This window comes from Rhinolophus sinicus, linkage group LG06 (genome assembly GCF_036562045.2).
Source record: "Rhinolophus sinicus isolate RSC01 linkage group LG06, ASM3656204v1, whole genome shotgun sequence".
In the NCBI taxonomy this organism is placed as follows: Eukaryota; Metazoa; Chordata; class Mammalia; order Chiroptera; family Rhinolophidae; genus Rhinolophus; species Rhinolophus sinicus.
This window is the reverse complement of record NC_133756.1, coordinates 109266257-109294001: the sequence shown is the minus strand read 5'-3', so window position 1 is coordinate 109294001 and position 27745 is coordinate 109266257. Positions and strand designations below refer to the sequence as shown.

General features: G+C 36.5%; 1 protein-coding gene and 1 non-coding gene across 3 annotated transcripts in view; one reads left to right on the top strand and one right to left on the bottom strand.

The window, feature by feature from the left end:
• HIKESHI (heat shock protein nuclear import factor hikeshi) overlaps positions 1-27741 on the top strand; it is a 39389-nt gene extending 11648 nt beyond the window's left edge. For both annotated transcript variants that reach the window (XM_019739650.2, XM_074335630.1), the window contains exons 3-5: positions 20298-20449; positions 26662-26780; positions 27662-27741. In XM_019739650.2, the coding sequence (XP_019595209.1) occupies positions 20298-20449; positions 26662-26780; positions 27662-27716 (326 nt within the window). In that variant the 3' untranslated portion in view covers positions 27717-27741. The remainder of the gene's footprint in view (positions 1-20297; positions 20450-26661; positions 26781-27661) is intronic.
• On the bottom strand, positions 8881-9013 carry LOC141572571 (small nucleolar RNA SNORA61). The gene has a single exon (XR_012497895.1). It is a non-coding gene; the product is annotated as a small nucleolar RNA SNORA61 (small nucleolar RNA).
• Positions 27742-27745: the final 4 nt, after the last annotated feature.

Sequence of the window (27745 nt, the reverse complement as noted above, 5' to 3'; positions counted from 1 at the left end):
ATGGTGAATATAGATTTAGGATGATACTGGAACAATCTGGGGTGATGGTAGAGAACTAGGATAGGACTAAACATGAAAATACAAAAGGAAGGTTTTGGTACTAAGAAATAAGAAGAAACGTCTTCCTTCCTTGCTCCCTTCCTGTTGCGACCTGCACAACACAAGCCGTGGGAAGGCGAGGGAGGCGGCAAGGGTTAAACTATAATAAAGAGACAGAGACTCATATACAGTTAAATCACAGAGGACCAAGGGACTCGCGGCCTCAAGAGACTGGAGCCCCGAATCGGGTCACTGACAGTATTTATCGATTACAAACAATGAACATCACATGATTAGAGGCAGGGTCTGTGAAACTCTTACACCATTTCAAAAAATGATTTCAATACCCAATTATTTGTCCCAAAGCAGCCGAAGCATATCGTCCCAAGATGACTAAGGTGCGGTATGCACCACCCTGGGGGAGAGAGTCTCGCGGTGAAACTGTCCCCTGAGCTGAGCAGAAAGAGCTTGATCTTAACGCTCTAATGGGCCTCTCTCACAATAAGGTGAGAGGGAGTAGCAGAGGCAAGCAGCAGCTTCCCACAAGAACAAGAGGAAGGAGGGGCAAGGCTCCCTCCTGTTATTTCTTATAACAGCTCATTGGGGTCTCTATGGGTCCTATCTGGCTTGAGTTGTCCCTCCCGCGAGGAATCTTACTTGTCTTTGACCGCAGACCCTTCTCTTGAAGACCAAATGGAGAGACTCAGGATATTATAAACTCAATCCCAGAGAGGCACAGTCCCACAACTTCTTCTTTCCTTAGGGAAAGGTTGGGGGGGACAAACGGCTAGGCTGCTGTGTGACCACACCTTCGTCCATGGGACATAGAAATCCTAAAAAAGTCATAAGCTTAGGAGATACAATTTGGTGGTTGGAGAATTGGAAATGAGTTTCTTACAATTTTGTCTTCAGATGCTGTCCATGTTTTTTATAAAGTGGAAGAGGCATTTAATGAAAAACAGTAAAAATTATGAAATACTGGCAGTTCTGTATAAAAAGATTCTTTGCTTTACAGAAAGGTGTATGCAAACTCAAATTAGCACATAAACAGCAATATTAACAAAACTAAAATTGGTATGGTATGGGGAGCTTTAAAAAGTGGGTAACTATAGGTACCGTAGGTCTTTTGCCTTACCATGATTTTTAGTTGTTTTATTTACATTGTGAAAGCTTGGGATATATACTAGAAATTACTTTAGACATTTCCATTAAAAAATTACAGAAAAAAACTACCTGCCTGTGTAGTTAAAACTTTGTTGTATATTTTATTCCTCAAGTAATTATTGAATGTCTACTTCATTCTTAGCACATACTTTTCAAATTGATGACTGCTCTCAGTTAGAATACTGTATAAGTGTGTAAAGGTTAAAATCACTCCAAGACAGTATTAAAAGGAAACAGATTAGTGAACTGAGACAATTGAAAATGACTCTGGAAGGTTAGACTGGAGCATGAACTTGAAGTATGAATAGATTTGAATGGGATGGGAATTGCATTTAGAGAAGATCAAAGTCATAAAAGTAATACGCACTGCACCTTAAGTGGCAGTGAGGAGGAGACCTTTGAGGGTGGCATGATAGGCGCCCATGTGGGAGGTAGGGGCCGGGGTAAGTTAAAGGTGAAATGGAGTTGTGTGATGGTCATACGATGTGGGGTTTAATTTTTTTCTGGTAAGCAAGTGTTTGAGCAAGAATATATTATTAAAAATGATGTTTTAGGAAAACCATTCGGATGGCTTGAAGAATCTTGTTGAGATTAGAGCCAGAGAAGTCAGTTAGGAAGGTTTTATAATTGAAGGATGAAGGAAGGATAACATTGAATATCTGCTTGTGCGATACACTGTGTTAGGCTTTCATGTGTATTAATCTGTTTAATTTTTAACAACATTTACAGATGGGTATTATCAGCCTCTGGTTTTTAAGAGTCTGGATATCAGAGAAATTTAATATTTTGCTCAGAAAAGAAAGTCTGGTAACCTTTAGGCAGTACGTATATATGTGCCTCTTGCAAACAGTTTTATATTGTTTGGTAATACCATAATTTATTTAATAAATTGATGGAAATTTGGGTTGTTTCCATATTGTTTATTGTTTTACTAGCAATGCTGCAATAAATATTCTTACACGTATCTTTGTACATATTTTCTAGCACTGTATTTCTGTAGAAGAAATTCCTAGAAGTGGAACTGAATTCCTGGATTAAAATGACCTTTAAAACAAATGTGTAGGAACCCTGGAGAAAGGGTACTGAATATGGATAATGGATCATGATTGTCATGGCAGTTTTTAGAGAGTCGTAATAAAGGTACAGTGTACTTGGTACTACATAAAAAACTAATACAGCATATTCTTGCCAAGTGTAATAAGAGAGTAAGCCATGGAATATTAGAATGGAAGGCCCTAAAATAATTTAATCTAATCCATAATTCTACTGTTGAGACTCTTGAGATCGAGAAAGTTTTAAAGCAGGGATTAGATCTAGATACTCATTTTTAGTCCAGTATTCTAAGTGTAGGTCTTTTCTCCTCCCAAAGTAAGTTTAAGGAGAAAACCGCATTCTAATTCCTTTCCAGTGTTTTATATGTATATGTAGTCCGTATGTTTGTAACTACTGTTTTCTGCCATTTTTAGTTAATATTATTTCATAGTGGGTTATGAAATTGTGATGTATTTAAAAAGTATTAAATGTTTAAGTTCCCCTTCTTTTCTTTCCCTGCTTTCCTATTAACCAAGTAAAATGAGAAACAGACACATTCAGATGGGCTGGAATGTGAATAGATGAGCTTTTTATGTTTACTTAAAACAAAAAGGTGACATGAGTTTCAGAAACACTTAACGTTGAGTATACATTCCATTTTTCTCTGTTTTAAATGGTAGTATAGTATTACCTTTTGTTGATAAATTATGGTTTGATTACCTATTTCTTGTCGGACATTTTGGCTTTCCCCCCCAAAATCTCTGAACCTACTTTATATTTCCAGTTGTTCGTTGCTAGTATATAGAAGTGCAATTGATTTTTTTAAAGACTTTATTTTTTTTAGAGCAGTTTTAGGTTTACAACAAAATTGACAGGAGGGTACATAGATATCCTATATACCCCTGCCCACACACATGCATAGCCTTCTATTATCAGCATCACCTGCCACAATGGTACATTTTATTACCAATGATGAACCTACATTGGCACATCATAATCCCCCAAAGTCCACAGTTTACCTTAGGGTTCACTCTTGCTGTTATACATTCTATGGGTTTGGACAAATGTATAATGACATATTTCAGAGTATTTTCACTGCCCTAAAAATCCTCTGTGCTCTGCCTGTTTACTGCTTCCCCACCCACTCCTACCCCCAGCAACCACTGATTTTTTTGTTTTGTTTCTACAGTTTTGCCTTTTCCAGAATGTCATATAGTTGGTATCATACAGTATGAAACTTTTTCAGATTTGCTTCTTTCTCTAATACGAGGTCGGACAATTAAGTTCGTGAACTTGTTGCAGCGATGTTGCTAACCTCTTTTGATATCAGAGGGATTATTCATTATGAATTTGTACCAACTGGACAAACAGTTAACCGTTTACTATTTGGAAGTGCTGAAAAGGCTGCATGAAAAAGGTAGACGACCTGAACTTTTTGCCAACAGCTCATGGCTCTTGCATCACGACAATGCACCAGCTCACATGGCACTGTCTGTGAGGGAGTTTTTAGCCAGTAAACAAATAACTATATTGGAACACCCTCCCTACTCACCTGACCTGGCCCCCAATGACTTCTTTCTTTACCCGAAGATAAAGGAAATATTGAAAGGAAGAGAGTTTGATGACATTCAGGACATCAAGGGTAACACGACAGCTTTGATGGCCATTCCAGAAAGAGTTCCAAAATTGCTTTGAAGAGTGGACTAGGCGCTGGCATCAGTACATAGTTTCCCAAGGGGAGTACTTCAAAGGTGACCATAGCAATATTCAACAATGAGGTATGTAGTGTGGTGAGCCAGCCGCCAGGAGTCGAATGGTTCCTGACAAGGGGAGTGGGAATGAAAAAAGACACTCACACAAATGATGATGCGATCGATCGGACTCCAGTGATGCTGAAGCCACTAAGTTTATTCTGTCCCCAGAATTTATACATTCTGTGGACGTGCAGTTTAACAAGCACAAAAATGCATTACCTCATTAACAGTAAATCTTTAACTTTAGACACAGAAACTACAAAATAACTAAAACTCCCAGAAGCAATTATCCTTATCAATTGCCTTGAAGTAGCCATCAGTCTTCTGTGTCCGGGAACTGGCCACTCCCACCACATTCCTGAGCAGCTTGCAAGCACTCTCCAGATGCAGGCAGAGATAATTGCCTCAGGGGGAGGAAATAGGTTAAGCATAAACCCAGCCATTCTGTTAAGGCTCAGAGTTAGCTGTAACCATGGCTCCCCACAATGTAGCACTTTTTCTAGGATGAGTTCGCGAACTTAATTGTCAGACTTCATATGTTTTAAGGTTCTTCCATGTCTTTTCATGGCTTGATAGCGCATTTCTTTTTAGTGCTGACAATATTCCATTGCCTGGGTGTACCACATTTTATCCATTCACCTACTGAAGGACATATTGGTTGCTTTGTTTTTGGCAATTAGGAGTAAAGCTGCTGTAAACATCCATGCATAGGTTTTGGTGTGCACAGAAGTTTTCAACTTGGGTAAATACCATGGAGTACAATTTCTAAATCATATGGTGAGAATGTTTAGTTTTATAAGAAACTGCCAAACTGTCTTCCAAAGTGGCTGTACCATTTTGCATTTCCACTAGCAATATGTGAGAGTTCCCATTGCTCCACATACTTGCCAACATTTGGTGTTGTCACACAGTTGATTTTTTTATGTTGACTTTGTATCCAAAAGATGAAGGAAAGGTTGACATATATAAGAATATCTTGCTAAACTCCCTCATTAATCCTAGTAGCTTCCTAGGATTTTCTGTATAGGTGGTCATGATATCTGTGGAAAAGACTTCTTCTTTCCTTCCAATTTTTATACCTTTTACTTCTTTTTATTATTTTATTGCGTTTCCCAGGCCTTCTTTGAGTACCATGTTGAATACAAGTAATAAGAGTGCAGTGAGACAAGAAAAAGAAATAAAAGATGTAGCCACTGTTCTCTTTTCATCTGTTTTATGGGTGTGTAAGATTAATTAATGGGCTCTTTTATCAATGTGAAATGCTCTTTGTCTCTGGTAATGCTCCTGATTTGAAGTCTACTTTGTCTAAACCTTATATAGCGTCTCCACCTTTTTTATGATTAGAGTTCTCATGCTATGTATTTTTTTGTATGTTTACTTTTGACATAAATCTGTGTATCTCTTGTCAACAATATAGTTAGGTGCTGCCTCTTTTTTAACCTCTTCTTACAGTTTTTAGCCTTTTAAATGAGGTGCTTAGTCCATAAATATTTAGTATTACTGGTATGGTTAGGTTTAAATTTTTATCTTACTGTTTCTTTTTCCTGTTTTTGGCCTTCTTTTGGTTTGAGTATTTTTTTAATCCATATTTCGTTTTCTCTCTTTTTTTTTAATCTACCTTTGCATTAGTTTTTTAGTGGTTTCTTTGAGGATTATGATACATTATTAACTTTTCACAATGTACCTTGAGTTAATATTAACAAACATCTTTGTTTGACAACTATGAATCTGGATTTGGTCATTTTTATCAGGCCTCATCTTCAGCTTTCCTGGCTATCTCAATCCACTTAGTGAAATTCTGAATATAATGACAAAATCTTTAGGGTGAAAATCACATGTTGGATTAAGGATACTTACTGTGTTTCCCCGAAAATAAGACCAGGTCTTATATTAAGGTTTGCTCCAAAAGACGCGTTAGGGCTTATGTTAAGGGAATGTCATCCTGAAAAATCATGTTAGGGCTTATTTTCCAGCTAGGTCTTATTTTGGGGGACAGTATATCTATTCTCATCATCTTCGTACCAAAATTCGGCATTGCAACTCTTTTGTTTTTTTTAAGATTTTATTGGGGAAAGGGAACAGGACTTTATTGGGGAACAGGGTGTACTTCCATGACTTTTTTCCAAGTCAAGTTGTTGTCCTTTCAATCTTAGTTGAGGAGGGTGCCATTCAGCTTCAAGTTGTTGTCCTTTCAGTCTTAGTTGTGGAGGACGCAGCTCAGCTCCAGGTCCAGTTGCCATTACTAGTTGCAGGGGGCACTGCCCACCATCCCTTGCAGGAGTCGAACCAGCAACTTGTGGTTGAGAGGACTCGCTCCAACCAACTGAGCCATCTGGGAGCTCAGCGGCAGCTCAGCTCAAGGTGCCGTGTTCAATCTTAGTTGCAGGGGGCGCTGTCCACCATCCCTTGCGGGACTCGAGGAGTTGAACTGGCAACCTTGTGGTTGAGAGCCCACTGGCCCATGTGGGAATTGAACAGGCAGCCCTCGGAGTTAGGAGCATGGAGCTCTAACTGCCTGAGCCACTGGGCTGGCCCCAGCATTGCAACTCTTAATAGCATATGAGAAAGTCAGATATGGATAATAGGAAGCCAAAAGGACTATTATAAATGCTCTGTATATTTTCTTCTAAGTTCAGAATTTTCACATTCTTCACAGAAGGTTGTACTCGGAATTTTCTCAATGGATTGCATTTTTTATTTTATTTTTTTAAACTTTTATTTATTTTAAGTGTGTTTTTCCAGGACCCATCAGCTCCAAGTCAAGTAGTAGTTGTTTCAAGGTAGTTGTGGAGGGTGCAGCTCATACCAGCCCATGTGGGGATTGAATTGGCAACCCTGGTGCTATAAGCATCGTGCTCTAACCACCTGAGCTAACCGGCCGCCCCACATTTTTAATTTTCTTAATGAAGTTTTTTGGGAGATAGGTTGCTTTTTTGATGTCTGTCCATCTCATTAACATAAAAGGTATCTGTAATTAGAATTAGAAATCCATTTTCCACATACACTTAAGTATTTCTAGCTCTGATATTAGTGTTGTCAGATTTTGCGGTGGTTTTTGAAATTTTTCCGTAAAATGTCTTACCTAACTTCTGAAAGTGGTATGTAGCCTTAGTAGTGTCATTAAACTGTAAAATGTATAAGAAAACTTAACATTCATATAGTAGGTCAGCTGAATGCTGGTGTCTATAACGACTTAAACATCTATAATAAAACTTGTAACTATGAATTATGAGATGCCATGTAATGTTAACTTTAAGAAGTTTTTTGGTTCATAATATATAACGAACATAAGTACAATATCTTTTAAATTATGGTTTAAATTTTTGACTCTGAATTTGGAAGGTGGAAGCAGTTTCTCTTAACCAAAAATATGTAACTGAAAGAATTTATATTACAATATTTATGCATGTTTATATGCATTTTCCAAAGGTAAATATTTGTAGAGTTCATATACTATTTGAAAAATCTGTTTAAATCACATCTACATACTCTTTCTTTTTCTTTTTTTTTTTTTTTTTTATTAATTAGTTTCAGGTGCACAAGACAAAGCAAAACTTAGACATTTATCATTTATATCCCTCACACTGTGTGAACCCCCCTCCCCCCATCCACTATCCCTCTGTACGTTCCCTAAACCTCTCACTTTCCCCTTATCCCCACCCCCCCGCCCCTCTAGCAACCCTCTGTTTTTCCCTCCATGTTTCCAAAACTGTTTCTGATTAGTTCATTCACTTATTCTTTTCTTTAGATTCCGCATATAAGTGAGATCATATGGTATTTGTCTTTCTCTTTCTGACTTATTTCACTTAACATAATGTTCTCTAGGTCCATCCATGTTGTTGCAAATGGTAAGATTTCTTTCTTCTTTATGGCTGCGTAATACTCCATTGTATAAATGTACCACAGTTTCTTAATCCAGTCATCTACTGATGGGCATTTCGGTTGTTTCCAGGTCTTGGCTATTGTATATAGTGCTGCAATAAACATAGGAGTGCATAAAGATTTTTGAATTCTACATACTCTTTCATACACAGAAAGTTCAACGTAAAACCTTCCTTTTCTCTGTAGGTTAACTATTTGTAAAGTGTTTCAAGAGACAATGAGGAAATGGCTCAATGCCTCAGTCAGGGAGAATTCCAGTGACATCTGCAGTGGAGAATTATGTGGAGATGGGAAACAGAAGAGGCCAAGATTGGAAGAGCAGGTGGGGGAGTAGGACATTAGGTCAGATATACTAAAAACACTTATGTGGAACTTAACAAATATTTTTTATTGTGTCTTTAGTACTTTAACATATGATTGTACTTAATAGAAGAATAAGAAAGGCTTGATCAAATCACCTGTTGTCTCAAAAAGAGGGATTATATATTTATGTAAATAATATAGAGTAATGAATGTGGTAAAGCTTTGTGGTAGAATTAGCTAGTATTTTATGTTATAGGCCTTCAGGGTAAATTAGGCACCTTATCTTTTTTTTTTTTTTTTTTGACCAAGGCCCTACTGTGAGGTTGTGTTAGTTTGCAATGAAATTCTAACTAAATTCTGATATTTAAAAGAATGTTTTTGTATTAGGGATTTAAAACAACTTTTTTTGAAATAATTTTATAAATAGAGAAAAATTTATAAGACTAGTATAAAAAATTTCTTATGTTCTCCCACATTCATACATTTTACTACATGTTATTTATCATTCTCTGGAGATCAGTGTGTGTGTGTGTGTGTGTGTGTGTGTGTGTGTGTATTCCTGAAACTTTTGAGAATAAGTTGTAGACGTGCCCCTTTACTCCTAAATACATCAGCATATATTTCCTAGAACAAGGGTGTTCTCTTATATAATCACAGTGTAAATAATCATATTCAAATTTTTTTCTTACAGTTTCTTTTTTTTGGACCCTGTTTGAAACTAGCCCACACACTATATAGCAGACTATAAGCACTGTGAGGCCAGCCTTAGTACTACTTTTACTCCCCTTACAACCACCAAGACTGGTGTTCAGAACCAATGGGAAAGGGAACCGGAGGGTTCATATTCAGCAAATTTAACATTAATACAATACTCTTGTCTAATATACAGCCTGCATTAAAGTTTTGCTAATTTTCCCAATAATGCCTTTTATAACAGTCGTGTGTCTTCCACTCCCACCCCCCTATCTAGGATCCAGTCAGGATCGAGCCAATGCATTTAACTGTCACACTTCTTTAATCTTCAGTCTGGTACAGTTGCTCAGCCTTTCTTTGTTTTTCAAGTCAGTGACAAAAATACCCGTGAAAAAAGGCTTAGCATCAAAGAGGGATTTTTAAGGAATGTTAAAATTAGAATTTGTTAGAAATCATCATTTGGATTTCTTCTTTATAATTCTGCTCATCTATTTTTGGGGTTGCTGCCATTTTTAATGTGCTTGCTTTGGCTTTCTCTATACATGAATTGTCTCCTCTCGCTTCATCTAGCTCAGTTGCCAAGAAGATACTTTTAAACTTATTCTAGTTTTCATTTTAAAATTGGGTTGAGCTTGTCAAGAGGATTTGGAAGGACAAAAAAAGCTCAAGATGCTAATGTTAATCTGTTCACGTGAAGTGGAGCTAATGACTGAGAATGGGAACCTTTTACTTCCTGATATTTCTTGAATTGCTTTCTTGAATGGCTTATTGTGAAGTAAATTAAAATCAGTGAAGAGTTTGTGCCATAGAATTTGGTATGAACAGGTAGGATAATGAACTGTAATGAGCATCAGCTTTGGAGCTTGATAGATCTGTTTTGATTCCCGATGATACTCATTACGAGCTGGGTAGTCTTGACCGAGTTACTTAGAGGAGAATTCAGGTAAATGGAGATGACAATATCTGTAGTGCAAGTGTTTTTGTGAGCATTAGAGATAATGAATGCAAAATGCCTAATAGTGCCTGGTACGTAGTTGGTACTGAAGAAATAGTTATGTTTTTATAAAATCACAGAATGATAGCTCTAGAAGGGATCTTAATAATCATCCAGATAATGAAACTTATTCAGAAAGGTGAAGTGACTGTTACTGCCCCATTAGAGTATAAACTCCTTAAGGATACGGACTGTTTGTATCTTTTACTTTATGTTCTTCAGAGTGTGTAGAAGCACAGTGATGGACTTTATATACTTGGAAAATATTGCTTGTTTAAATACATTTCAGACATCTAAATTCTAGACATAATGTCAAATAAGTCATCATTTTTATCTGGTTTAAAATATTGTTGATAAACCTTTGAAAATCACATTCCTCTTAGAATGTGAGAAATGTAATTTAGCCTATCAATAGAAGCGAAGCAGAAGTTTTAGAAATATATATATGTAATTTCTAAATATTTATATTCAATACTAGGAAGATTTTTAAGCAGGCATAATTAAGCTGTTTCTATATAGCTTTTTAGCATATGTCATATTCAAATGCCACTTTATTGTGAATGACTTATTTTTGGCATAAGTATTTTTTCTTTAGTTCTTTTTGCTGCAATGCACTCCTATAATGTCTTACCCAGTGGACTCATTTTTAGTTTTTCAGTTTCTTTTTGGGATACTTAAAACTCTTAGAAAGATTGATACTTCAGTAGTTTTATTCTTTTGTGGAGATCTTCCAAACAACAATTACTTGTGTGTTTTTTTAAACTCATTTTATCTTGCAAGTACCATATGGGTGCTCTGGATGAGTCTATAAATCTTAGATGCGTTTGGAGGTATTAGTGATTTTACTTTACCTACATCATCCTGTTTCATCCAAAGAATTATTTAATCATTACTCGTCAATTATTCTCAACTATGCAAAAAAAAGAAAAAGAAAAAAGAATGATAAAATTACTTTTTTGTAAAGGGTAAGATATAAGATAGTAAATATTTTAGGCTTTGTGGGCCACATATAGACACTGTTGCATTTTATTTTTTTAAACAACCCTTTAAAAATGTAAAAACTATTCTTACCTCCCAGGTCATACAAAAATAGATTGTGGAACGGATTTATCTTGTGCACCTTAGTTTGCCATTTCATTATCCCAGTTTCCATATTGCATTGTTCAAAGGATTATGTCATCTTTCAAGAAGTATAAAAGGAGACCGGAGACACCATCTTCATTATCTGCTTTTCACTTTGATCGAACAGAATTGGAAATTCATAATTTTTCATATTTTGTTCATGATGGCAAAGAGAAGAAAATTGACAAAGGAACAAGTTTCACAGTTATTACATGAATCAGAAAATGAATACAAAGAGAGAAATAGCAGCATTCCGGGCTCTGATGATGGCGAAGTTGATCATATAAGCAAAATTTCAGACTGAATTTTCAGGTGATCTCTTAGGTGAATTTTCTCAAACTAAAAAAATTGATAATTGGATAGTGTGTTTCCTCCTCCTTTCACAGTTCAGCAAGGAGGACGTAATCACACAATATTTTGTGACAAAATCTTGGACAAGAGAAAGGATGTATGCTGGTATTCTTTTATCTCTTATATGTGTGCTCCAAAATTGGATACAGTTTATAAGTGAACATTGCTGAAAGTGGGTGTTTATACAACGGTAATTAGAAGGTAATTAGGTATAGGTGCTCCGTAGGGTCAGCCCCTGCACAACAACTCTTCCACTGTAGTCAAGGCCAGTCCTCACAACCAGTGAGCCCAAAGGTCAAAGTTGTAAAGATCATGTAAGGTGCCAGATGGGCACTGGGCTTATCAGCGGATCACATCATAGACTGTGTAGATGCCTGACTAATGCGCTATACACCTGAAGATGAAGTAGAATAATATTGAATGTCAACTATAACTAAATATACAGGATGTGGAGTAAAACATAAGGAAGATAATTGATGGTATGGTAACAGTTATATAAGATGGTAGAGGGGTACTAGCTTGGGGGGTGGGTTATCACTTTATGAGGGGTTCAAATGTTTAACTATTATGTTGTTTTGCACACCTGAAACTAATCAAATATATATATATATATATATATATATATATATGTACATTTTAAGTAAATTTTTAAAAGTTCAGAAGAGATAGTGAAAAACTACTTTATTAGAATAAATTTCTTTTTATTAAGTATTAAAATACAGCAAACCCATATGCTCATTCCACATTTCCCCGGAATTTAAGTTATAGATAGGCAAAATGAGCCAAGTTCTCTGACTACAATGTTCATCAACTGCTGTGGATAAAAGGGGAAGATATCCGTCGTATAAAATCTGACTACTAACTTTAAACACATCTCTAATAGGTTGTAGCTTATCATTACTTCTGGTTATTTTTCTGGAAATTGCATTATCAAAATGCCAATACTTGAAACCTTGAAATTGTGAAACTTCTAAGGGCTCATAATTTGTTGAAAAAAGGATGACCATCTTCTTTGATCTGTAATTTGTCATTTTTAGATTTATAAACATTATTTAGAATAATCAATCCAACATTGTTGATTATATTCCCCATACTGTATTAACTACCAATTTGTATTTCTTAATACCTTTGCCTTTTTCACCCTGCCCCTAACCCCGTTCCCATCTATCACCCTGACAGATCTAGTACCCATCTGGCACCATACCTAGTTATTACAATATTATTGACTATATTCCTTATGCTAATCCCCATGACTACTGTGTAACAACCAATTTGTACTTCTTAATCCCTTCCCCTTTCACCCGTCCTTAACCCCCCTCCCATCTTAAAGAAGTCCTTCTAAGATTCCTTGTAATACTGGTTTGGTGGTGATGAACTCCCTCAGCTTTTTCTTGTCTGGGAAGCTCCTATCTGTCCTTCAGTTCTAAATGACAGCCGTGCTGGGTAGAGCAATCTTGGTTGTATGTCATTTCTTTTCATCACTTGGAATATTTCCTGCCACTTCCTTCTTGCCTGAAAAGTTTCTGTTGAGAAATCAGCTGACAGTTTTATGGGGGCTCTCTTGTAGGTAACTAACTGTTTTTCTCTTGCTTTTTTAAAGATTCTGTCTTTGTCTTTGACCTTTGGCATTTTAATTATGATGTATCTTAGTGTTGGCCTCTTTGGATTTATCTTGTTTGGGACACTGTGCTCTCTGGACTTGTATGTCTATTTCCTTCAACAGGATAGGGAAGCTTTCTGTCATTGTTTCTTCAAAAAGTTTTTAAATTTCTTGTTCTCTCTTTTCTTGTACTCGTATAATGCAAATGTTAGTATGGTTGAGATTGTCCTGGAGGCCCCTTAATCCTTAATTTTTTGGATTCTTTTTTTTTTTTTTTGCTGTTCTGGTTGGGAGTTTTCTGCTACCTTCTACATTGCTGGTTAGGTCCTCTCCTTCATCTAATCTACTGTTGATTCCCTGTAATATAGTCTTCATTTCTGTTATTGTATCCTTTATTTCTGACTGGTTCTTTTTCATGGTTTCCATCTCCATTTTTATGCTTCCTGTCTCTCTGTTGAAGTTCTCCCTGAGATCATTGAATAACCAGTGTTTGGAACTCTGTGTCTGATAGATTGCTTATCTCTGTTTTGCTTAGTTCTTTTTCTGGATCTTTGTTCTGTTCTTTTATTTGGGACATGTTTCTTTATCTCCCCATTTTAGCTGCCTCCCTGTGTTTGTTTCTGTGTATTAGGTAGGGCTGCTATGTCTCAGTCTTAGTAGAGTGGCCTTATGTAGTAGGTGTGCTGTGGGGTTCAGTGGCACAGCCTTTCTGCTCACCTGAGCCATGCATTCCAGGTGTGTCCCTTGTGTGGGTTGTGTGTGCCCTCCTCTTGTAGTTGAGCCTTGGTTGATAATTGCACATCAGTGTGAGGGACTGACCCTTGGGCTCACTGGTTGTGTGAGTACTGGCCTTGACTACAGTGGAAGAGTTGTTGTGTAGGGGCTGACCCTACAGAGCAGGATCTGCCCAATCTGCCCCTTGGGTGTGTCTTTCTAGGAGGCGGTTGGGTAATGCTCCAGCTCGTTTTGAAGCTGGCTACTGGGGGCTCCAGCCCCAGCACTGCTTTGGAGGGGATCCACTGTAGGTCAAGTTCAGCCACAGCCTTTGCCCCACCCGGGGCCACCTGGCAGGAGCCATAAAGAAATCCACAGATAGCTGCAGCCATGCTGTGCTTGGAAGTGCCTTGAAAGGCCAAACCACAAACCAAGGCTGGCTGCCACTAGTGCCAGCTTAGGGCTGTTCAGCTAGAGATACAGGACAAGCTCAAGCCAAATGCTGCTTGTCTCGGTTCCGCAAACCTTTGAGAGACCCTAGGAAAATCTGTAGCTTTTGCTAAGGCGGGCAGTTTGCACAGAAAAGGCACTGAAAGTGGCTTCCATGTGCCCGAAAGTTGGGTGGGGCCGGGTCTCAAATCGCCAGGGTGTGGGAATGAATGGCAGAGACTCAGAAATGGCAGTCACCTCCATTCACATGCAGAGAAGGGGGAGGGCTCAGCAAAGAAACAATGGCCTCTACCAGCTCCCCTCTCCAGGAGAAAGCCGCCTCTCCAGCCCTCATCCCAAGCCGGACAACTCAGTTCCCCACCATATGTCCCTGCTGCCTTTCCAGCTGCTGCCCCAGCCCTGGAGCTCAGAGCGAGTGATTCCACTGGTGGGTAGTAAGTCCGTGCGCGCGATCCCTTTCAGAGGAGCACCTGGGAGTGCAGCCGCCCTCAATCTCAGTCACAATCTCCGCTGGTTTTCACAACCAGAAATTATGGGGACTTCTTTCCCTGGTACTGGAACCCTGGGCTGGGGTGCGGCTGGCACCTCTTGCTCCTCTCGGGGTTTGGGGGGGACCCCACAGATGAAGTATCCCTCCGGATCTTTAATGGTCACACACGGGTGTGGGGCTAGCCGTTCCGCAGCTCTGCCCTTCTTTCCAGTTTGGAGGTGGCTTCTTCTGCATGTCCTTAGTTGAAAGGCTTCAGTTCAGCTTGATTTTAGGTGATTCTCAATGATGGTTGTTTTCTAGATTAGTTGTAATTTGGATGTGGTTGTGAAAGAAGGTAAGTACAGTGTTTATCTATTGCGCCATCCTGGTTGTCTCAATCAAAATGTATATATTTTTTAAAAGAGTCCTTTAGATCCAGATAGTAAATGATGATGACTGCTTTTCCTTGTGTACTGACAAGTTTCCTGTAGGATTTCTTTCTGATTTGAGCCTTGTGTTAGGCTTTGACCTTACCTTGAGGATGGACACTTTGAGAAATAGCTTTGAAAAATTTGCTGTTGAGGGTGGCCGATTGGTTCAGTTGGTTACAGTGCGAGCTCTGAGCAACGGGGTTGCTGGTTCAATCCCCACATGGGCCAGTGAGCTGTGCCTTCCACAGCTAGATTGAAGACAACAATTTGAGCTGACCTGCCGCTGACCTGCCAAGGGGAGGCCGAATGGCTCAGTTGGTTAGAAGCGCGTGCTCTCAACAAGCGCTTCTACTCATGCATGGGTGGTAGGCTGCGGTCCCCCACAACTAAGATTGAACACAGCACCTTGAGCTGAGCTGCTGCAGGGTGACCGGAGGGCTCATTTGGTTAGAGCACGAGCTCTTAACAACAAGCTTGCCGGTTCGATTCCCACGTGGGATGGTGGTCTGTGCCCCCTGCAACTAAGATTGAAAACGGCAACTGGATTTGGAGCTGAGCTGCGCCCTCCACAACCAGATTGATGGACAACAACTTGGTTTGGAGCTGATGGGTCCTGGAAAAAACACACTGTTCCCAATAAAATCCTGGAAATACACACTGTTCCCCTTCCCCAATAAAAAATCTTAAAAAAAAAAAAAATTGCCATTGCTTTTGCTGTTGGAATGTTATTGAGGACTTGAATGTATTTTTTAAAAAGACCAGGTCACATGTTTTACTTTCCCAGCTGTTTTTTTCCCCCCAGACAATGAGACTCAATATAACTGATCATAGTTGTCTTTTTGTTTTGTTTTGTTTTTCATTTTGGCTGTCATAAATTCAGTCCCAAAATTAAACATTAACTGTAAATTTGTATAATATATTCCAGAGTTTCTTCCCAGTATTTTATTTTATGGTTTGCAAATAAGAACCTTTGTACTTGGAGGGTATCAATTACTGTGTCAAGCCCATTTTGAGGATAACAGTTACTAAAAGAATGATATAATTTCACAATAGCTCTCAGACAACATAGATTAAAGACTGCTGAAGACTTTTGAGTCTCTTTTTTTCCTCATTTATTAAAATGAAGAAGTCAGAATATTTCCTTAGTTCCATCTCTTACAATGCATCTTAGCCAGTTTTACTTAGGGGCCTTACTCCTTTGCCAAGAGATTGTGTGTGATGCAGTATGCAGGTTAGAGATGACAAGACTTTCTGCTTGGGCAGATAGTTACAACTAAAGCAATAGAAGGTTGTATTGAACCTCTTTCCTTGATTGAGATCATTGGAGACTGTTATGCAAATAGCAGTGCATTTTCTGAACTTAGCATAATTCTAAGTTTAAAACAATGAAAATGGTGAAGTAAGGAACTACAAAAGTCTATCCCTCCATAAAAGCAACGACAACAACAATAATAAAGAAATAGACAAAAACTGTCGGAATTAACTTTTCCAGGACTCTGGAAACTAACCCAAAGCTTATAGCAACCAGGGGAACATTTAGTAAAGAAAAACCACTGAATCTTGAGCTTAGAACAGTGAGGTTTGTTGTATTTTGACTTAACCCTGCTCCCATCCCCTGTTCTTCAGCCTAGTGGTAGCTTTGAAAATAACAGCCCATGGCATAGAGGAAGCAGAATGGACCTCATTCACAACCAATTGTAATGAATTTGTTTTGATCTGTCTGGTGGCTCCCTGAAAGACTGATTCAAAGACTTGCCTTTTTCTCTCCTAACTTGAAACTCTTCCAGGGCTAAAGTTACTACCCTGGGAGTGTTTGTCAAAAATATTTATAGGCTGTCGGTCATTGCTGCCTGAGGCAGTGACAACAGCTGGGGCAAAAAATAGACTAACCAAAAGCTTGGGAGGAAAGGCTGGGAATAAAGTACTTTGGGGAATAATGGCTTTGAAATTTTCTGACCTGGGAATCTAACCTGACCTTCTCCAGGGCTGTGCATGTGCTTGGCAAGGTCCTATATTCTCAACCTCTGGCTGACCTTGAGGTTCTGCATAAGCAGGAACTGAAGGCTAAGGCAGACTTGTAAACTGCCTGCTTGAGTATTGACAGCATGTGCCAATACACAACCCATCTGCAAAGACTGGGAGAAGTTTTTGGTTCTAAACTTTTAAGGAAATCTCTTTCCAATCATTAGCTGACCACTAAGCTAATAGAACAGAGATTTGACCGATCACATGACAAGAAATACAGACTTTACAGTATTGGTTCAGAAAAGCCATTAAACAAGGGAATAACTGCAGCAAACAGTAACAATAAACTCTGAGAAGGGGAAAACATGATTGCTAGAGTTGCTACACTGTAATATTTGACATCCAGCTTTCCACAGAAAGTTAATGAAGTATGTAAGAAACAAGAAAGTAAGTCCATTTCACAGAAGAAATGAACAGAAACTGTCCTTAAGAAGCTCAGGCATTGGGCTTAATAGTTAAGGACTCTAAGTAAACTGTCTCAAATATCCTTAAGAGATAAAGGAAACCAGGAGAATGATGTGTCATCAAATAGAGAATATCAGAAATTATAAAAGGAACTAAGTAAATTAGCTGAAAAGTAACAGTTACAAATGAAAATTTCACTAGTTTTGAGTAGGCAGAAGGAATCAATAAACTTGAAGATAGGTCAATTGAAACAACTAGTTTGAAGAGCAGAAAGAACAAATTAAAAATGAACAGAGCTGTAGAGATCTATGAGACAATCAAGTGTACCAACATATGTATAATAGGAATCTCAGAAGGAGTGGAAAGAATATTGAAGAAATAATGCCCCAAAACTTGCTAAATTTTATGCAAAACATTATCTACACACTTAAGAAACTCAATGTACTCCAAGAAGGATAAACTCCACACCAAGACATATAATCAAACTGCCAATGACAAAGAGCATCTTGAAAGCAGCAAGAGAAACGACTCATTACACACAAAAATCCTTAAGATTACAACTGATTTCTCATCAGAAACAGTGGAGTCCAGAAGGCAGTGGGATGACATTGAAAGTACTTGAAAGTAAAAAGCTGTCAATCAAAAATTCTCTTATCGATCAAAAATTCTCTTATCAAAACATCAGAAATGAAGGAGGAATGAAAACATTCCCAGATAAATGCAAACAGAGTCATTGCTAGAAAACCCATCCTACAAGAAATGCTAAAGGGAATCCTTCAGGCTGAAATCAAAGGATATAAGACAATAAATTGAATTCACATGAAGGAAAAAACACACATAATGGTAACTACATAGGTAATTATAAAAGTCAGTACTGTGCACATTTTGTTTATACCTCTTTTTTTTCCCTATCTTATATGAAAGACAACTGCATAAAACAAAATCTGTGTCTTTGTTTATGGGCATACTGTGTGTAAAGATGTAATTTGTGACAATAGCAACATAAAGGAGAGGAGTTATATAGGAGCAAAATTTTCGTATACTATTGAAATTGGTATTAATCCAAATTAGGTTGTTATAAATTAAGATGTTAATTGTAATCTCCATTTCAACCACTAAGAAAAGAACAAAAAACATATACTAAAAGAAATGATGAGGAATTAAAATGGTATACTAACAAGTATATTTTTAACACAAAATTAAACTTTCCAATTAAAAGGCAGAGATTTGCAGAATGGACAAACATGATCTAACTATTGATTCAAAGATACAACTTGATTGAAGGTAAAGGCTAAAAAAGATATATGCAAATAGAAACCAAAAGAAAGCTGGAGTGGCTATATTAAAATAAAACTAAATAGACTTAAGAAAAAAATTGTTAGAGAGGTACAGGAAGGACATTATATAATGATAAAAAGAGTCAATCCATAGAAAAGATGTAAAAATTATAAACTTGTATGTACCTAATAACAGCCTCAAAATACAGAAAACAGAATCTGACAGAATTGAAGAGAGAAATAGTTCAGCAATAATAGTTGGAAATTTCAATGCCCTATTTTCAATAATGGATAGAACAACTAGATAGAAGATCATCAAGGAAATTGAAGATGTGAGCAACACTATAAGTCATCTAGACCTAACAGATTTATATAGAACATTCTACCTAACAACAGCAGACTACACATTTCTTCTCAACTGCACATGGAACATTTCTTTGGATAGACTGTATATTAAGCCACAAAACAAGACTCAATATACAGAGGGTACCAAAAAAAAATGTATACACATTTTAAGAGGAAAAAACTATTAAAATTGTGATAGTCAATATATACCGATAACAAAAGATGAATACAAGTCATGTGTATTTCTTTGGCATCCCTGGTATTTTAAAAGATTGAAATCATCCAAAGAATGTTCTTCAATTATACTGATAGAAACTTGAAATAATAGAAGTAAATCTGGAGAACTCACAAATATGTAAAAATTAAAACAAATAATTTAAAAATACTGAAAATACCCAAACCAGTCATGTTTAGTGAGGGGTGTGTGTGTATATTTTAAATAAAGAAAAAATACATTTATAAGTTTTTATTCATATGTTTGAAAATGTAAGAGTTTTGTTACTTGCAATGAGTGTTCTAGTTATTAACGATGTGTGTTGTCCCAGATTTTTGTTCTTTAGTATTTGTTTAAATATTTTATAGTTATATAAAAACAGCAGATAATCAAAAAATCTATTTATTGTATGATTCTTTTCCTCTCATCAAGCTGAATTTTCTGATGATGTCTTATTGGAAAATTGGCCTGTATTTCCCATGTATACACTTGATATATTTTAAAGGGGAAAATATAAAATATACGATATAAAAGGGAAACGTTATTAAATATCTTTCATGAATGAGCTGCAGATTTCTTTATTGCCTATTTGATAACAGATCATCAGGTGTTAAGTGGGGTGATCCGTGACATTTAGTAAAATATGCCATGTTTGTCAGTCATAATGGCAATTTTAGAGGTGTTTCTTTGGTGGAATAATCAGATGTTAAAACTAAATCTAAAAATCTTTAAAACCATCCTTCCCTCAGAGTTAGCATTGAGCATCTTTTATCTAATTAATGCTTATTCATTTATTTTTCTCTCATATGTTTTAGAAAGGTAACAGCTGTTTATCTGGTGGGAAAATTTTCAGTTTTCTTATTCTTTGTTAATATAAAAAAACTATGTAGCTTTTTACATTTATCTGAAAAGAGACAAAGTTTCATGTAGCAGAACTTTTTAGAGCATGTAGATCAGAGGTTCTTCACATATGAGAAATTTGTATGGATACAGGTTGAACTTGAAATATGTGGCACATGTTAATTTCTTTCAGGAGAAGGAAGCCAACACCCTTTTGGAGCCATGAATATTGTACGAACGCCATCTGTTGCTCAGATTGGAATTTCCGTGGAATTATTGGACAGTCTGGCTCAGCAGACTCCTGTAGGTAATGCTGCTGTATCCTCAGTTGATTCATTCACTCAGGTAATGCAATGTACATTTCGTCATTTTCTAAAATAATTTAAAAATCTTATTCTATATGTTAGAAATTAGCCTGGTAGAGAACATGTGAAAATGAAGATACACATATATGACATAAATTATTGGCTTCCATGGATGTTTTCAGTTTGTCTGTTTTCTCTATTGGTATTTTCAAATTTGTAAATGCTCTTATGGAACTTAGGCTTTTATAATGATAAAAACAGGTTTAAATATTGTTTTCCTTTTTTCCTCCCACAATTAGTATGCTAGACTATGAGTATATAGTTGTGAACCTAAATAGCAGGATCTTTGTCGTCTTGGACTTTTTAAGGTTTTTTAAGGTTTGACTTTTAACCTCCGTTTGGCACAGGCCTGAGGGGAGGGTGGACTAGGCAGAGGTATAGCTAGTACAAAGGCCCTGAGGTAGAAATCTGTTATGTTTGAAGAATAACATGAAAGTCCTTGAGGCTGGAGTAATGTGAGCAAGAGTGAGAAATGGGAGATGAGGCTGGAGATTATGGGGGAGATGGCTGTAGGATAAGTCATACGGGACCTCATTGCCTTTTATAAGGACTTGGGCTTATATTCTGTTTGAAAGAGAAAACGAGAGCTTTGAGCAAAAGAGTAATATGATCTAACTTACATTTTTAAAGGATCAATTTTACATCTTTGGAGAGAAACTGTAGTGGGACAAAGATGGAAGGAGGAAGGTCAGTTAAGAGTCTCTTGTGAAAATCTGTATGAAAGATGATAATGATTTGAACCAGTGGGTATGGGGAGGTGGAAAGCAGTTGACTTCTGGAGATAATTGAAGATGGAACCAGTAGTGTTTCACAGTATGGATCACAGTGAGGTCTGAGATAGAGAGGCATCAGCAGTTGCTCCGGAGGTGTTGGCCTGAGGACTGGAACATAGGAATATTGTGAAAAGAACAAGTATGTGCTGGGAGTAGAGTCAGGAGTTGGGTTTTGGTCATTGTGTTTGGGATGTCTGTTAGATATCCACCTGGATGTGACAAGTCCAGAGTTTAAAGACAGGTCTGATACAGAGATCAATATTTGGGAGTCATCAGTATAGAGATGGTATTTAAAGTTGTAGAGGGGGTGTGATCACTAGAAAAGTAACTAAAGAGGAAAGTTGGCCAGTCACTGCAGGGCCATTTCACAGTTGAGAAGCTTAGGAAATGAGGAGAAATGAAAGAAAAGGAGCAAGCAACCTGAACTAGGAGGCCCCAAAAAGTGCTTTGAAAGCCAAGTGAAGAGTGGTTTTTAAGCAGGAAGAAGTGATCATCAATAGTATCACTGCTGCTGGGTCAAGGAAGGTGACGGCTAAGAGTCACCTTGGATTCAGCAGGTAGAAGTCGTGCAAGACTGGCAAGAGTTCAGAGAGGTGGAGGGGAGTTTGCAGTGAGTTGGAGTGAATTGGAGAGGAGGGAATGGAAACAGTGAACATAGATGACTCTTGATGAGTGTTGTCATAAAGGACAGCAGATAAATGGTTTGGTTACTTGAGAGGGCTGGGGGAAAAAGGAATTTTCCCCCCATTTGTAATGGGAGGCATTTCATTATGTTTCACTGACAGGAATAAAGCATTAGAGAAAAAAATGGTGGTGCAGAAGAGCAGAGGGAATTGCACAAGTGGTGGGTGTCCTTGCTTAGGAAATGGGAGCACATTTGGAGGTGTTGACTTTAGATAGGATAATGGACAGCGTTTATAGTAATGGATGTAGGCACAGATTCAGGAGGTTGGTAAGGGATTAGAGCTTGTGTAGGTTCTCACTTGGTTCTTTCTCTTTGCTCAGTTGAAAGAGGAAGCAAGGTTATCAGCTAAGATTGAGGGGAGAGGAAATATTGGAAATATAAATTAAAAAGATTATTAAATAAAGTCCTCTAGGAGAGGAGGAGGGTGAATGTACTAGGGAAACCACATGGGTATGCCGGGCAACACACTTTTGAGGGTTGTGGCCATGAGTTTGAAAGTAGACTTGTCACATGATCTCTTGAGACTGTGCTGAATTAAGAGTGTCAGAGTCTGGGTCTTTAAATTATTTTCAATAATTAAAAAAATAACTGTGCTGAAAAAAGAAAGCAGTGAAATGTTTCTTATAGTATCTCATATAGACTGTATCAGAAAAATGTCTGGAAAATGCATACCAAAGTGATTTTATCCCCGGAGAGGGGCAAGAAGACCTTTTATTCTATATATTTGTAAATTATAGTAGTCCTTGTCTGGGGTTTCACTTTTTGTGGTTTCGGTTCCCTGTGGTCAACTGCAGTCTGAAAATATTAAATGGAAAATTTCAGAAATAAGCAATTCATAAGTTTGTGGGGTTTTTAAAAAATTTTTATTGGGTAATATTGGGGAACAGTATGTTTTTCCAGGACCCATAACTCCAAATCAAGTCATTTTTGTTTTCAATCTAGTTGTGGAGGGCACAGCTCACCTTCCCAGGTGGGAATTGAACTGGTGAACTGGGTGTTATGAGCACTGCGCTCTAACCAACTGAGCCAACTTGGCCGCCCAATTCTTAAGTTTTAAATCGCATGCTGTTCTGAGCAGTGTGATGAAGCCCCTCAGCATCCCGGTGTGTCCCGCCTGGGATGTGAATCATCCCTTTGTCCGGCATAGCCACGCTCTATGTAGCTGGCTCGCTTGTCAGATTCACTTGTCTTGGCATCATAGTGGTCAAGTCACCCTTGTTTTACTTAGTAATGGCCCCAAAGTGCAAGAAGAGTGATACTGGCGATTTGGGTGTGTCAAAGAGAAGCCGTAAGTAAGTGCTCACTGTAAGTGAAAGGTGAAAGTTCTCAATAAGGAAAGGAAAAAAAACCACATGCTGAGGTTGCTAATATCTATGGTAAAAGTGAATTTTGTGTCAAATTGCCTAATTTATAAATTAAACTTTATTATAGGTATGTATGTATAGGAAAAAACAATGTATATACAGGGTTCGGTACTGTCTGCAGTTTCCAGCATCCACTGGGGGTCTTGGAACTTTTTTATAAACATACGTATTTTTTATTAAACATATTATTTTGAAATAGTTTAAGTATATTGTAAAGTACATTCCACAAATATTTATTGTGTACCTACTGTGTGCCAGGTGTTTTCTAAACACAAACATATAAAAATAGGAAAAATAAAATAATACCTGTCTTTATAGAGCTCTCTTTTATAGTGATTTATATATGAAGACTTACCTGTATCTTCCACCTAGATTTATATTTTGTCTAATTTATGATTCTAGTTAATCTCATTTCATCTTAGTTTTTATTGGTAGTGCATGTACATGGTTTAAAAAGTCAAATAGTTGTACATTTAAAACAACTATCCTCTGTTTTACTTTTTATATTCTGCTTATTCTCACAAGCATCCACTTCTAACTTTCCCCTTATTTTTCTAACTTATTTCTTCCTGTATTTTCTTCCATGTGTCAGAAAAACTTCATCTGTTCTTTATTAATTTGGTGTTTTCCATTGACTTACCAAAATGTAACATGATTTAGCTCTCTGCTCCTCAATGAACACAGGCGTCTTTTCTCCCCACCTTTCCAATATAGATTTTTGTTAAATTAATATTCAAAGTTTCCAGTATTATGATAAGGTAAATATTTGTCAGAGCTGAGCTGTGTGTAGTGCTATGATTACATTTCTTGTGTAACTTCATTTTTCCTGGTTAATAAATACTTCATTTTTTCCCCTTTGCATGGATTTCTGTTTCCATTTCTAATTTATGCCCAGATTCTGCCAAGTGTAAATTCCCATTCAATATATTTATATAAATATAGCCACTTAAAATTTGCCTTAGAAACATATTTTTTGGAATGCTCCTTTTTTTTTTTGTCTTACTGTGTACTGATTATTCGACTATTGCCTAGCTGTCATCAGGATATTATTTTCTTTCACCATCACTGTACAAGTTGCTTTTATTTCTTTTCTGTTTTGAATCCCTTGTTCTTTGGTTCCTCTACTTTTCCTTCTTGTTGATTTACTCTTTTGTATGTTTTTAAAATGAATATAAATGGTATCGTACTGCACAAACTTCTATAACTTAACTGTTGTTCACTCAACATTATTTTAAAGATTTATCTGTGTTGATACATGGCATAGATCTAGTTTGTTTTACTTATTGTATAGTATGTCACTGTATGAATGAGCCACAATTGGGTTTTTCATTTCCATATTGATAGATGTTTATACAGTCTCACTAATATTTATCAGATCTTAAATTTTTCCCCAGCTGATGGGTGAAATTATAACTATTGTTTTGGTTTGTATTTTTAAATTACTAATGAGGTTGAGCATCTTTTCACATTTTGATCTGCGTTTGTATTTTCTGTTACAGGAATTGACTGTTTATAAATTTTCCCCAATTTTATATTGTGTTATTTATGGTACTTCTTAATTTTACCTTTTTTGGGAAGAGGCCTTTATGTGTTCTGGATAATAATCCTTTGTTATATATGTTGCAGATTTCTTCTCCTAGCATGTTGCTTGTCTGTAATATAGTTTATAATATTTAATGCATATTGACATGTTTTTATGTAGAGAGGGTTATCAGTTGTTCCCTTTATGATTTGTGAGTTTTTTTGTATTTGAAAAGTCCTTTCCTACCCTGATAAGTAAAGATGTTAGGTTCTCTTATAGTTCTTAATTAAAGCTTTAATGTTTTACTTTTTGAATTATGTTTGTGTGTGGTATGAGATGGTATCTAAATTCATTCTTCCTCTATGGAAAACTAGTTGTTCTAGCCCCATTAATTGAATAGTTAGTCCTTTTCTTTTTTTTTACTCTGAGTAATAGCATCTTTGTTATAGATATATCATGTCGTCACATATGCTTAGGTTTGTTTCTGGGCTCTCTTATTCCAACTAGTTTATTTGCCTGTTCCTTTGCCAGTAAAAGTCTTAATATCTGGTAAGCCAAGCCCCTCTTCCTAGTCATCAAAATAGGCTCAGGTATTCTTCATAATTTTTGTAGCAGTTTGTCGAATTCCATGAAAAACATTGTTGGAATTGAGTTGGAAGTAACATTGAATTTATAGGTTTAATTTGGGGAGAATTGCTGCCATTATCACATTGTCTTCCCATCTGTGAACATGTTTTATCTTTCCCCCTGGACACGGTATATAGGTCCTTTCATTTGTTTTCTGTCTCTCAAGAGAGTCTTAGAGTTTCTATTTTCCACAGGTCTTATTATCAGCTTGTCTTAGCTTTTCTCCTAAGTATTTTACAGACTTTGTTTCTATTCTGAATTAGATCTTTTTAAAGTTCATTTAAAAATTTTTGTTGCTAGTGTGGAGGGTTGTTGCTGTTGATTTTCACCCCCCGATACTGATCTTTTAGTGATCTTACTGTACTCTGGTATTAGTTCAAGTACCTTAATGGTAGATCCTATTGGATTAAATTACCTTGATATTATTAAACAAACAAAAATCCTAATAAGACATTTCCTTTCATATAGAATAGAGACAGCAGGAGCCTTATTGACTAGTTTTATGTTTTTGAGAAAGTGGTATTGGGAAGATTATTATCGAGTGAATAGAAGGTAGTATTATCCTTAATAGTTTGTTTACTTTTGGGCTTAGTCCTTAAACATTTGGTTCTCAAGAAACATGCATCAGTTTACTTCTAACTTTTACCATGGAGTCATGAAGGATGCTAGTGGATCTGCCCATTTGAGGATCAATGAGAAGAAACAGGCCAGGAAATAGAGGAAATGGAATAGTGTTAACCTTTCTCTTCTTCACAATTGATGGCAAATAGCTAGTTGTTCCTTTATTATATTTAAGTTTTATCTTTCTGGCAAGAAATAGACTTCTTAGACATGGTTATTTGTTTTATATGAAGAAATAGGTTGATTTGAGGAGGGTGGTATTTGAGGAGATGGGCGTAGTTGATATAGAGATGGAGATAAAAGAAGATATTTTTGAAGGAAAAACATTTTTCTTTTTTTTTTTCCAAAATGAATATGTTAGGAGCTTAAAATATTTGATAACAGAAGTTCTTTGAGATATAAAGAAGAAAGTACTAAAGACAGATTGTTATGATTGTTGTGCTATAATGTTATTTTATGACCTTCCTTAACTTTCAACATTACAGTTTAGAACTCAGTCCTTAAAACCGAGTTAATGTGGGAACATTTTAAATTTAAAATATAAGGTCTAAATGGAGTATTTAGTATAATCTACTAATCTATTCATTATTAACTTTTCAGTTCACACAAAAGATGTTGGACAATTTCTACAATTTTGCTTCATCATTTGCTATTTCTCAGGCCCAGATGACACCAAGCCCATCTGAAATGTTCATTCCAGCAAATGTGGTTCTGAAATGGTATGGGGTACTTTTTTTCGCTAATATTAAGGTTTTTATAGTAACCATATATTTTTTGCCTGTGAATGTATTTCTTCTTTGACATTTAAACATATTCTTTAATTGTGGACATTAGCATATATTAATATTTGCATGTCATTAAAAAGTATGTACTGTAGAGTTCAGATTAGAAATGGTTCTTACCCTAAATATTCTTAGATAGTAGTCATTTTGAATTAATAAAAACAGGAAAATACAATTGCCTGTATTTTAGGGACCACAATTAAAGAGTGTGCATTTTTTGTATTTTGAATTATAAGTGTTACAGACGAGGCTTGAAATATTAATCAAAATTTATTTTTTGTAAGTTTAGGGAGTCTTGATCTAAAGTAAATATGTGTTAAGGCATCAGGGTGGTTTATATAGCATCCTGTACATGAATGATTAATACATATATTTTCCTAGCATAATACATATATGTTTCTGTTTTCTAGGTATTTCTTTTCACTTTGACTATCCAGTGGTGGGGAATGCATAGAGAGAGTTTGTTGAGAAGTTTGTTGTACAATTTAGCTATATGACCTTGAGTTAATTACTCTCATCTACTCATTTATGAAATGAAGGGGGAGTTACATTTGACTTTTTTCTTACATTCCCTTCTAGCTCTCAGATTTGAAGAAGAGAAAAATTAATAAAATTTATTATGATTTGTGTTCTTTGATACAAGCCAGTTATACGTGTTATTTTTTTTTAAATTAATACTTAAACTTTAGGATTAACTTTTTAGCTTTTTAATTTTAGCTTTTTAGAAATGACATGTAAAATTGTTTGCTTTTGTAAGTCATTTGGCAAATTATGAAAGATTCTATTTTAATTTTCTTGTAAATGTTTTTCTTTTGTAGGTATGAAAACTTTCAAAGACGACTAGCACAGAACCCTCTCTTTTGGAAAACATAATTTGAATAAAATAATTTTTAATGGATTCT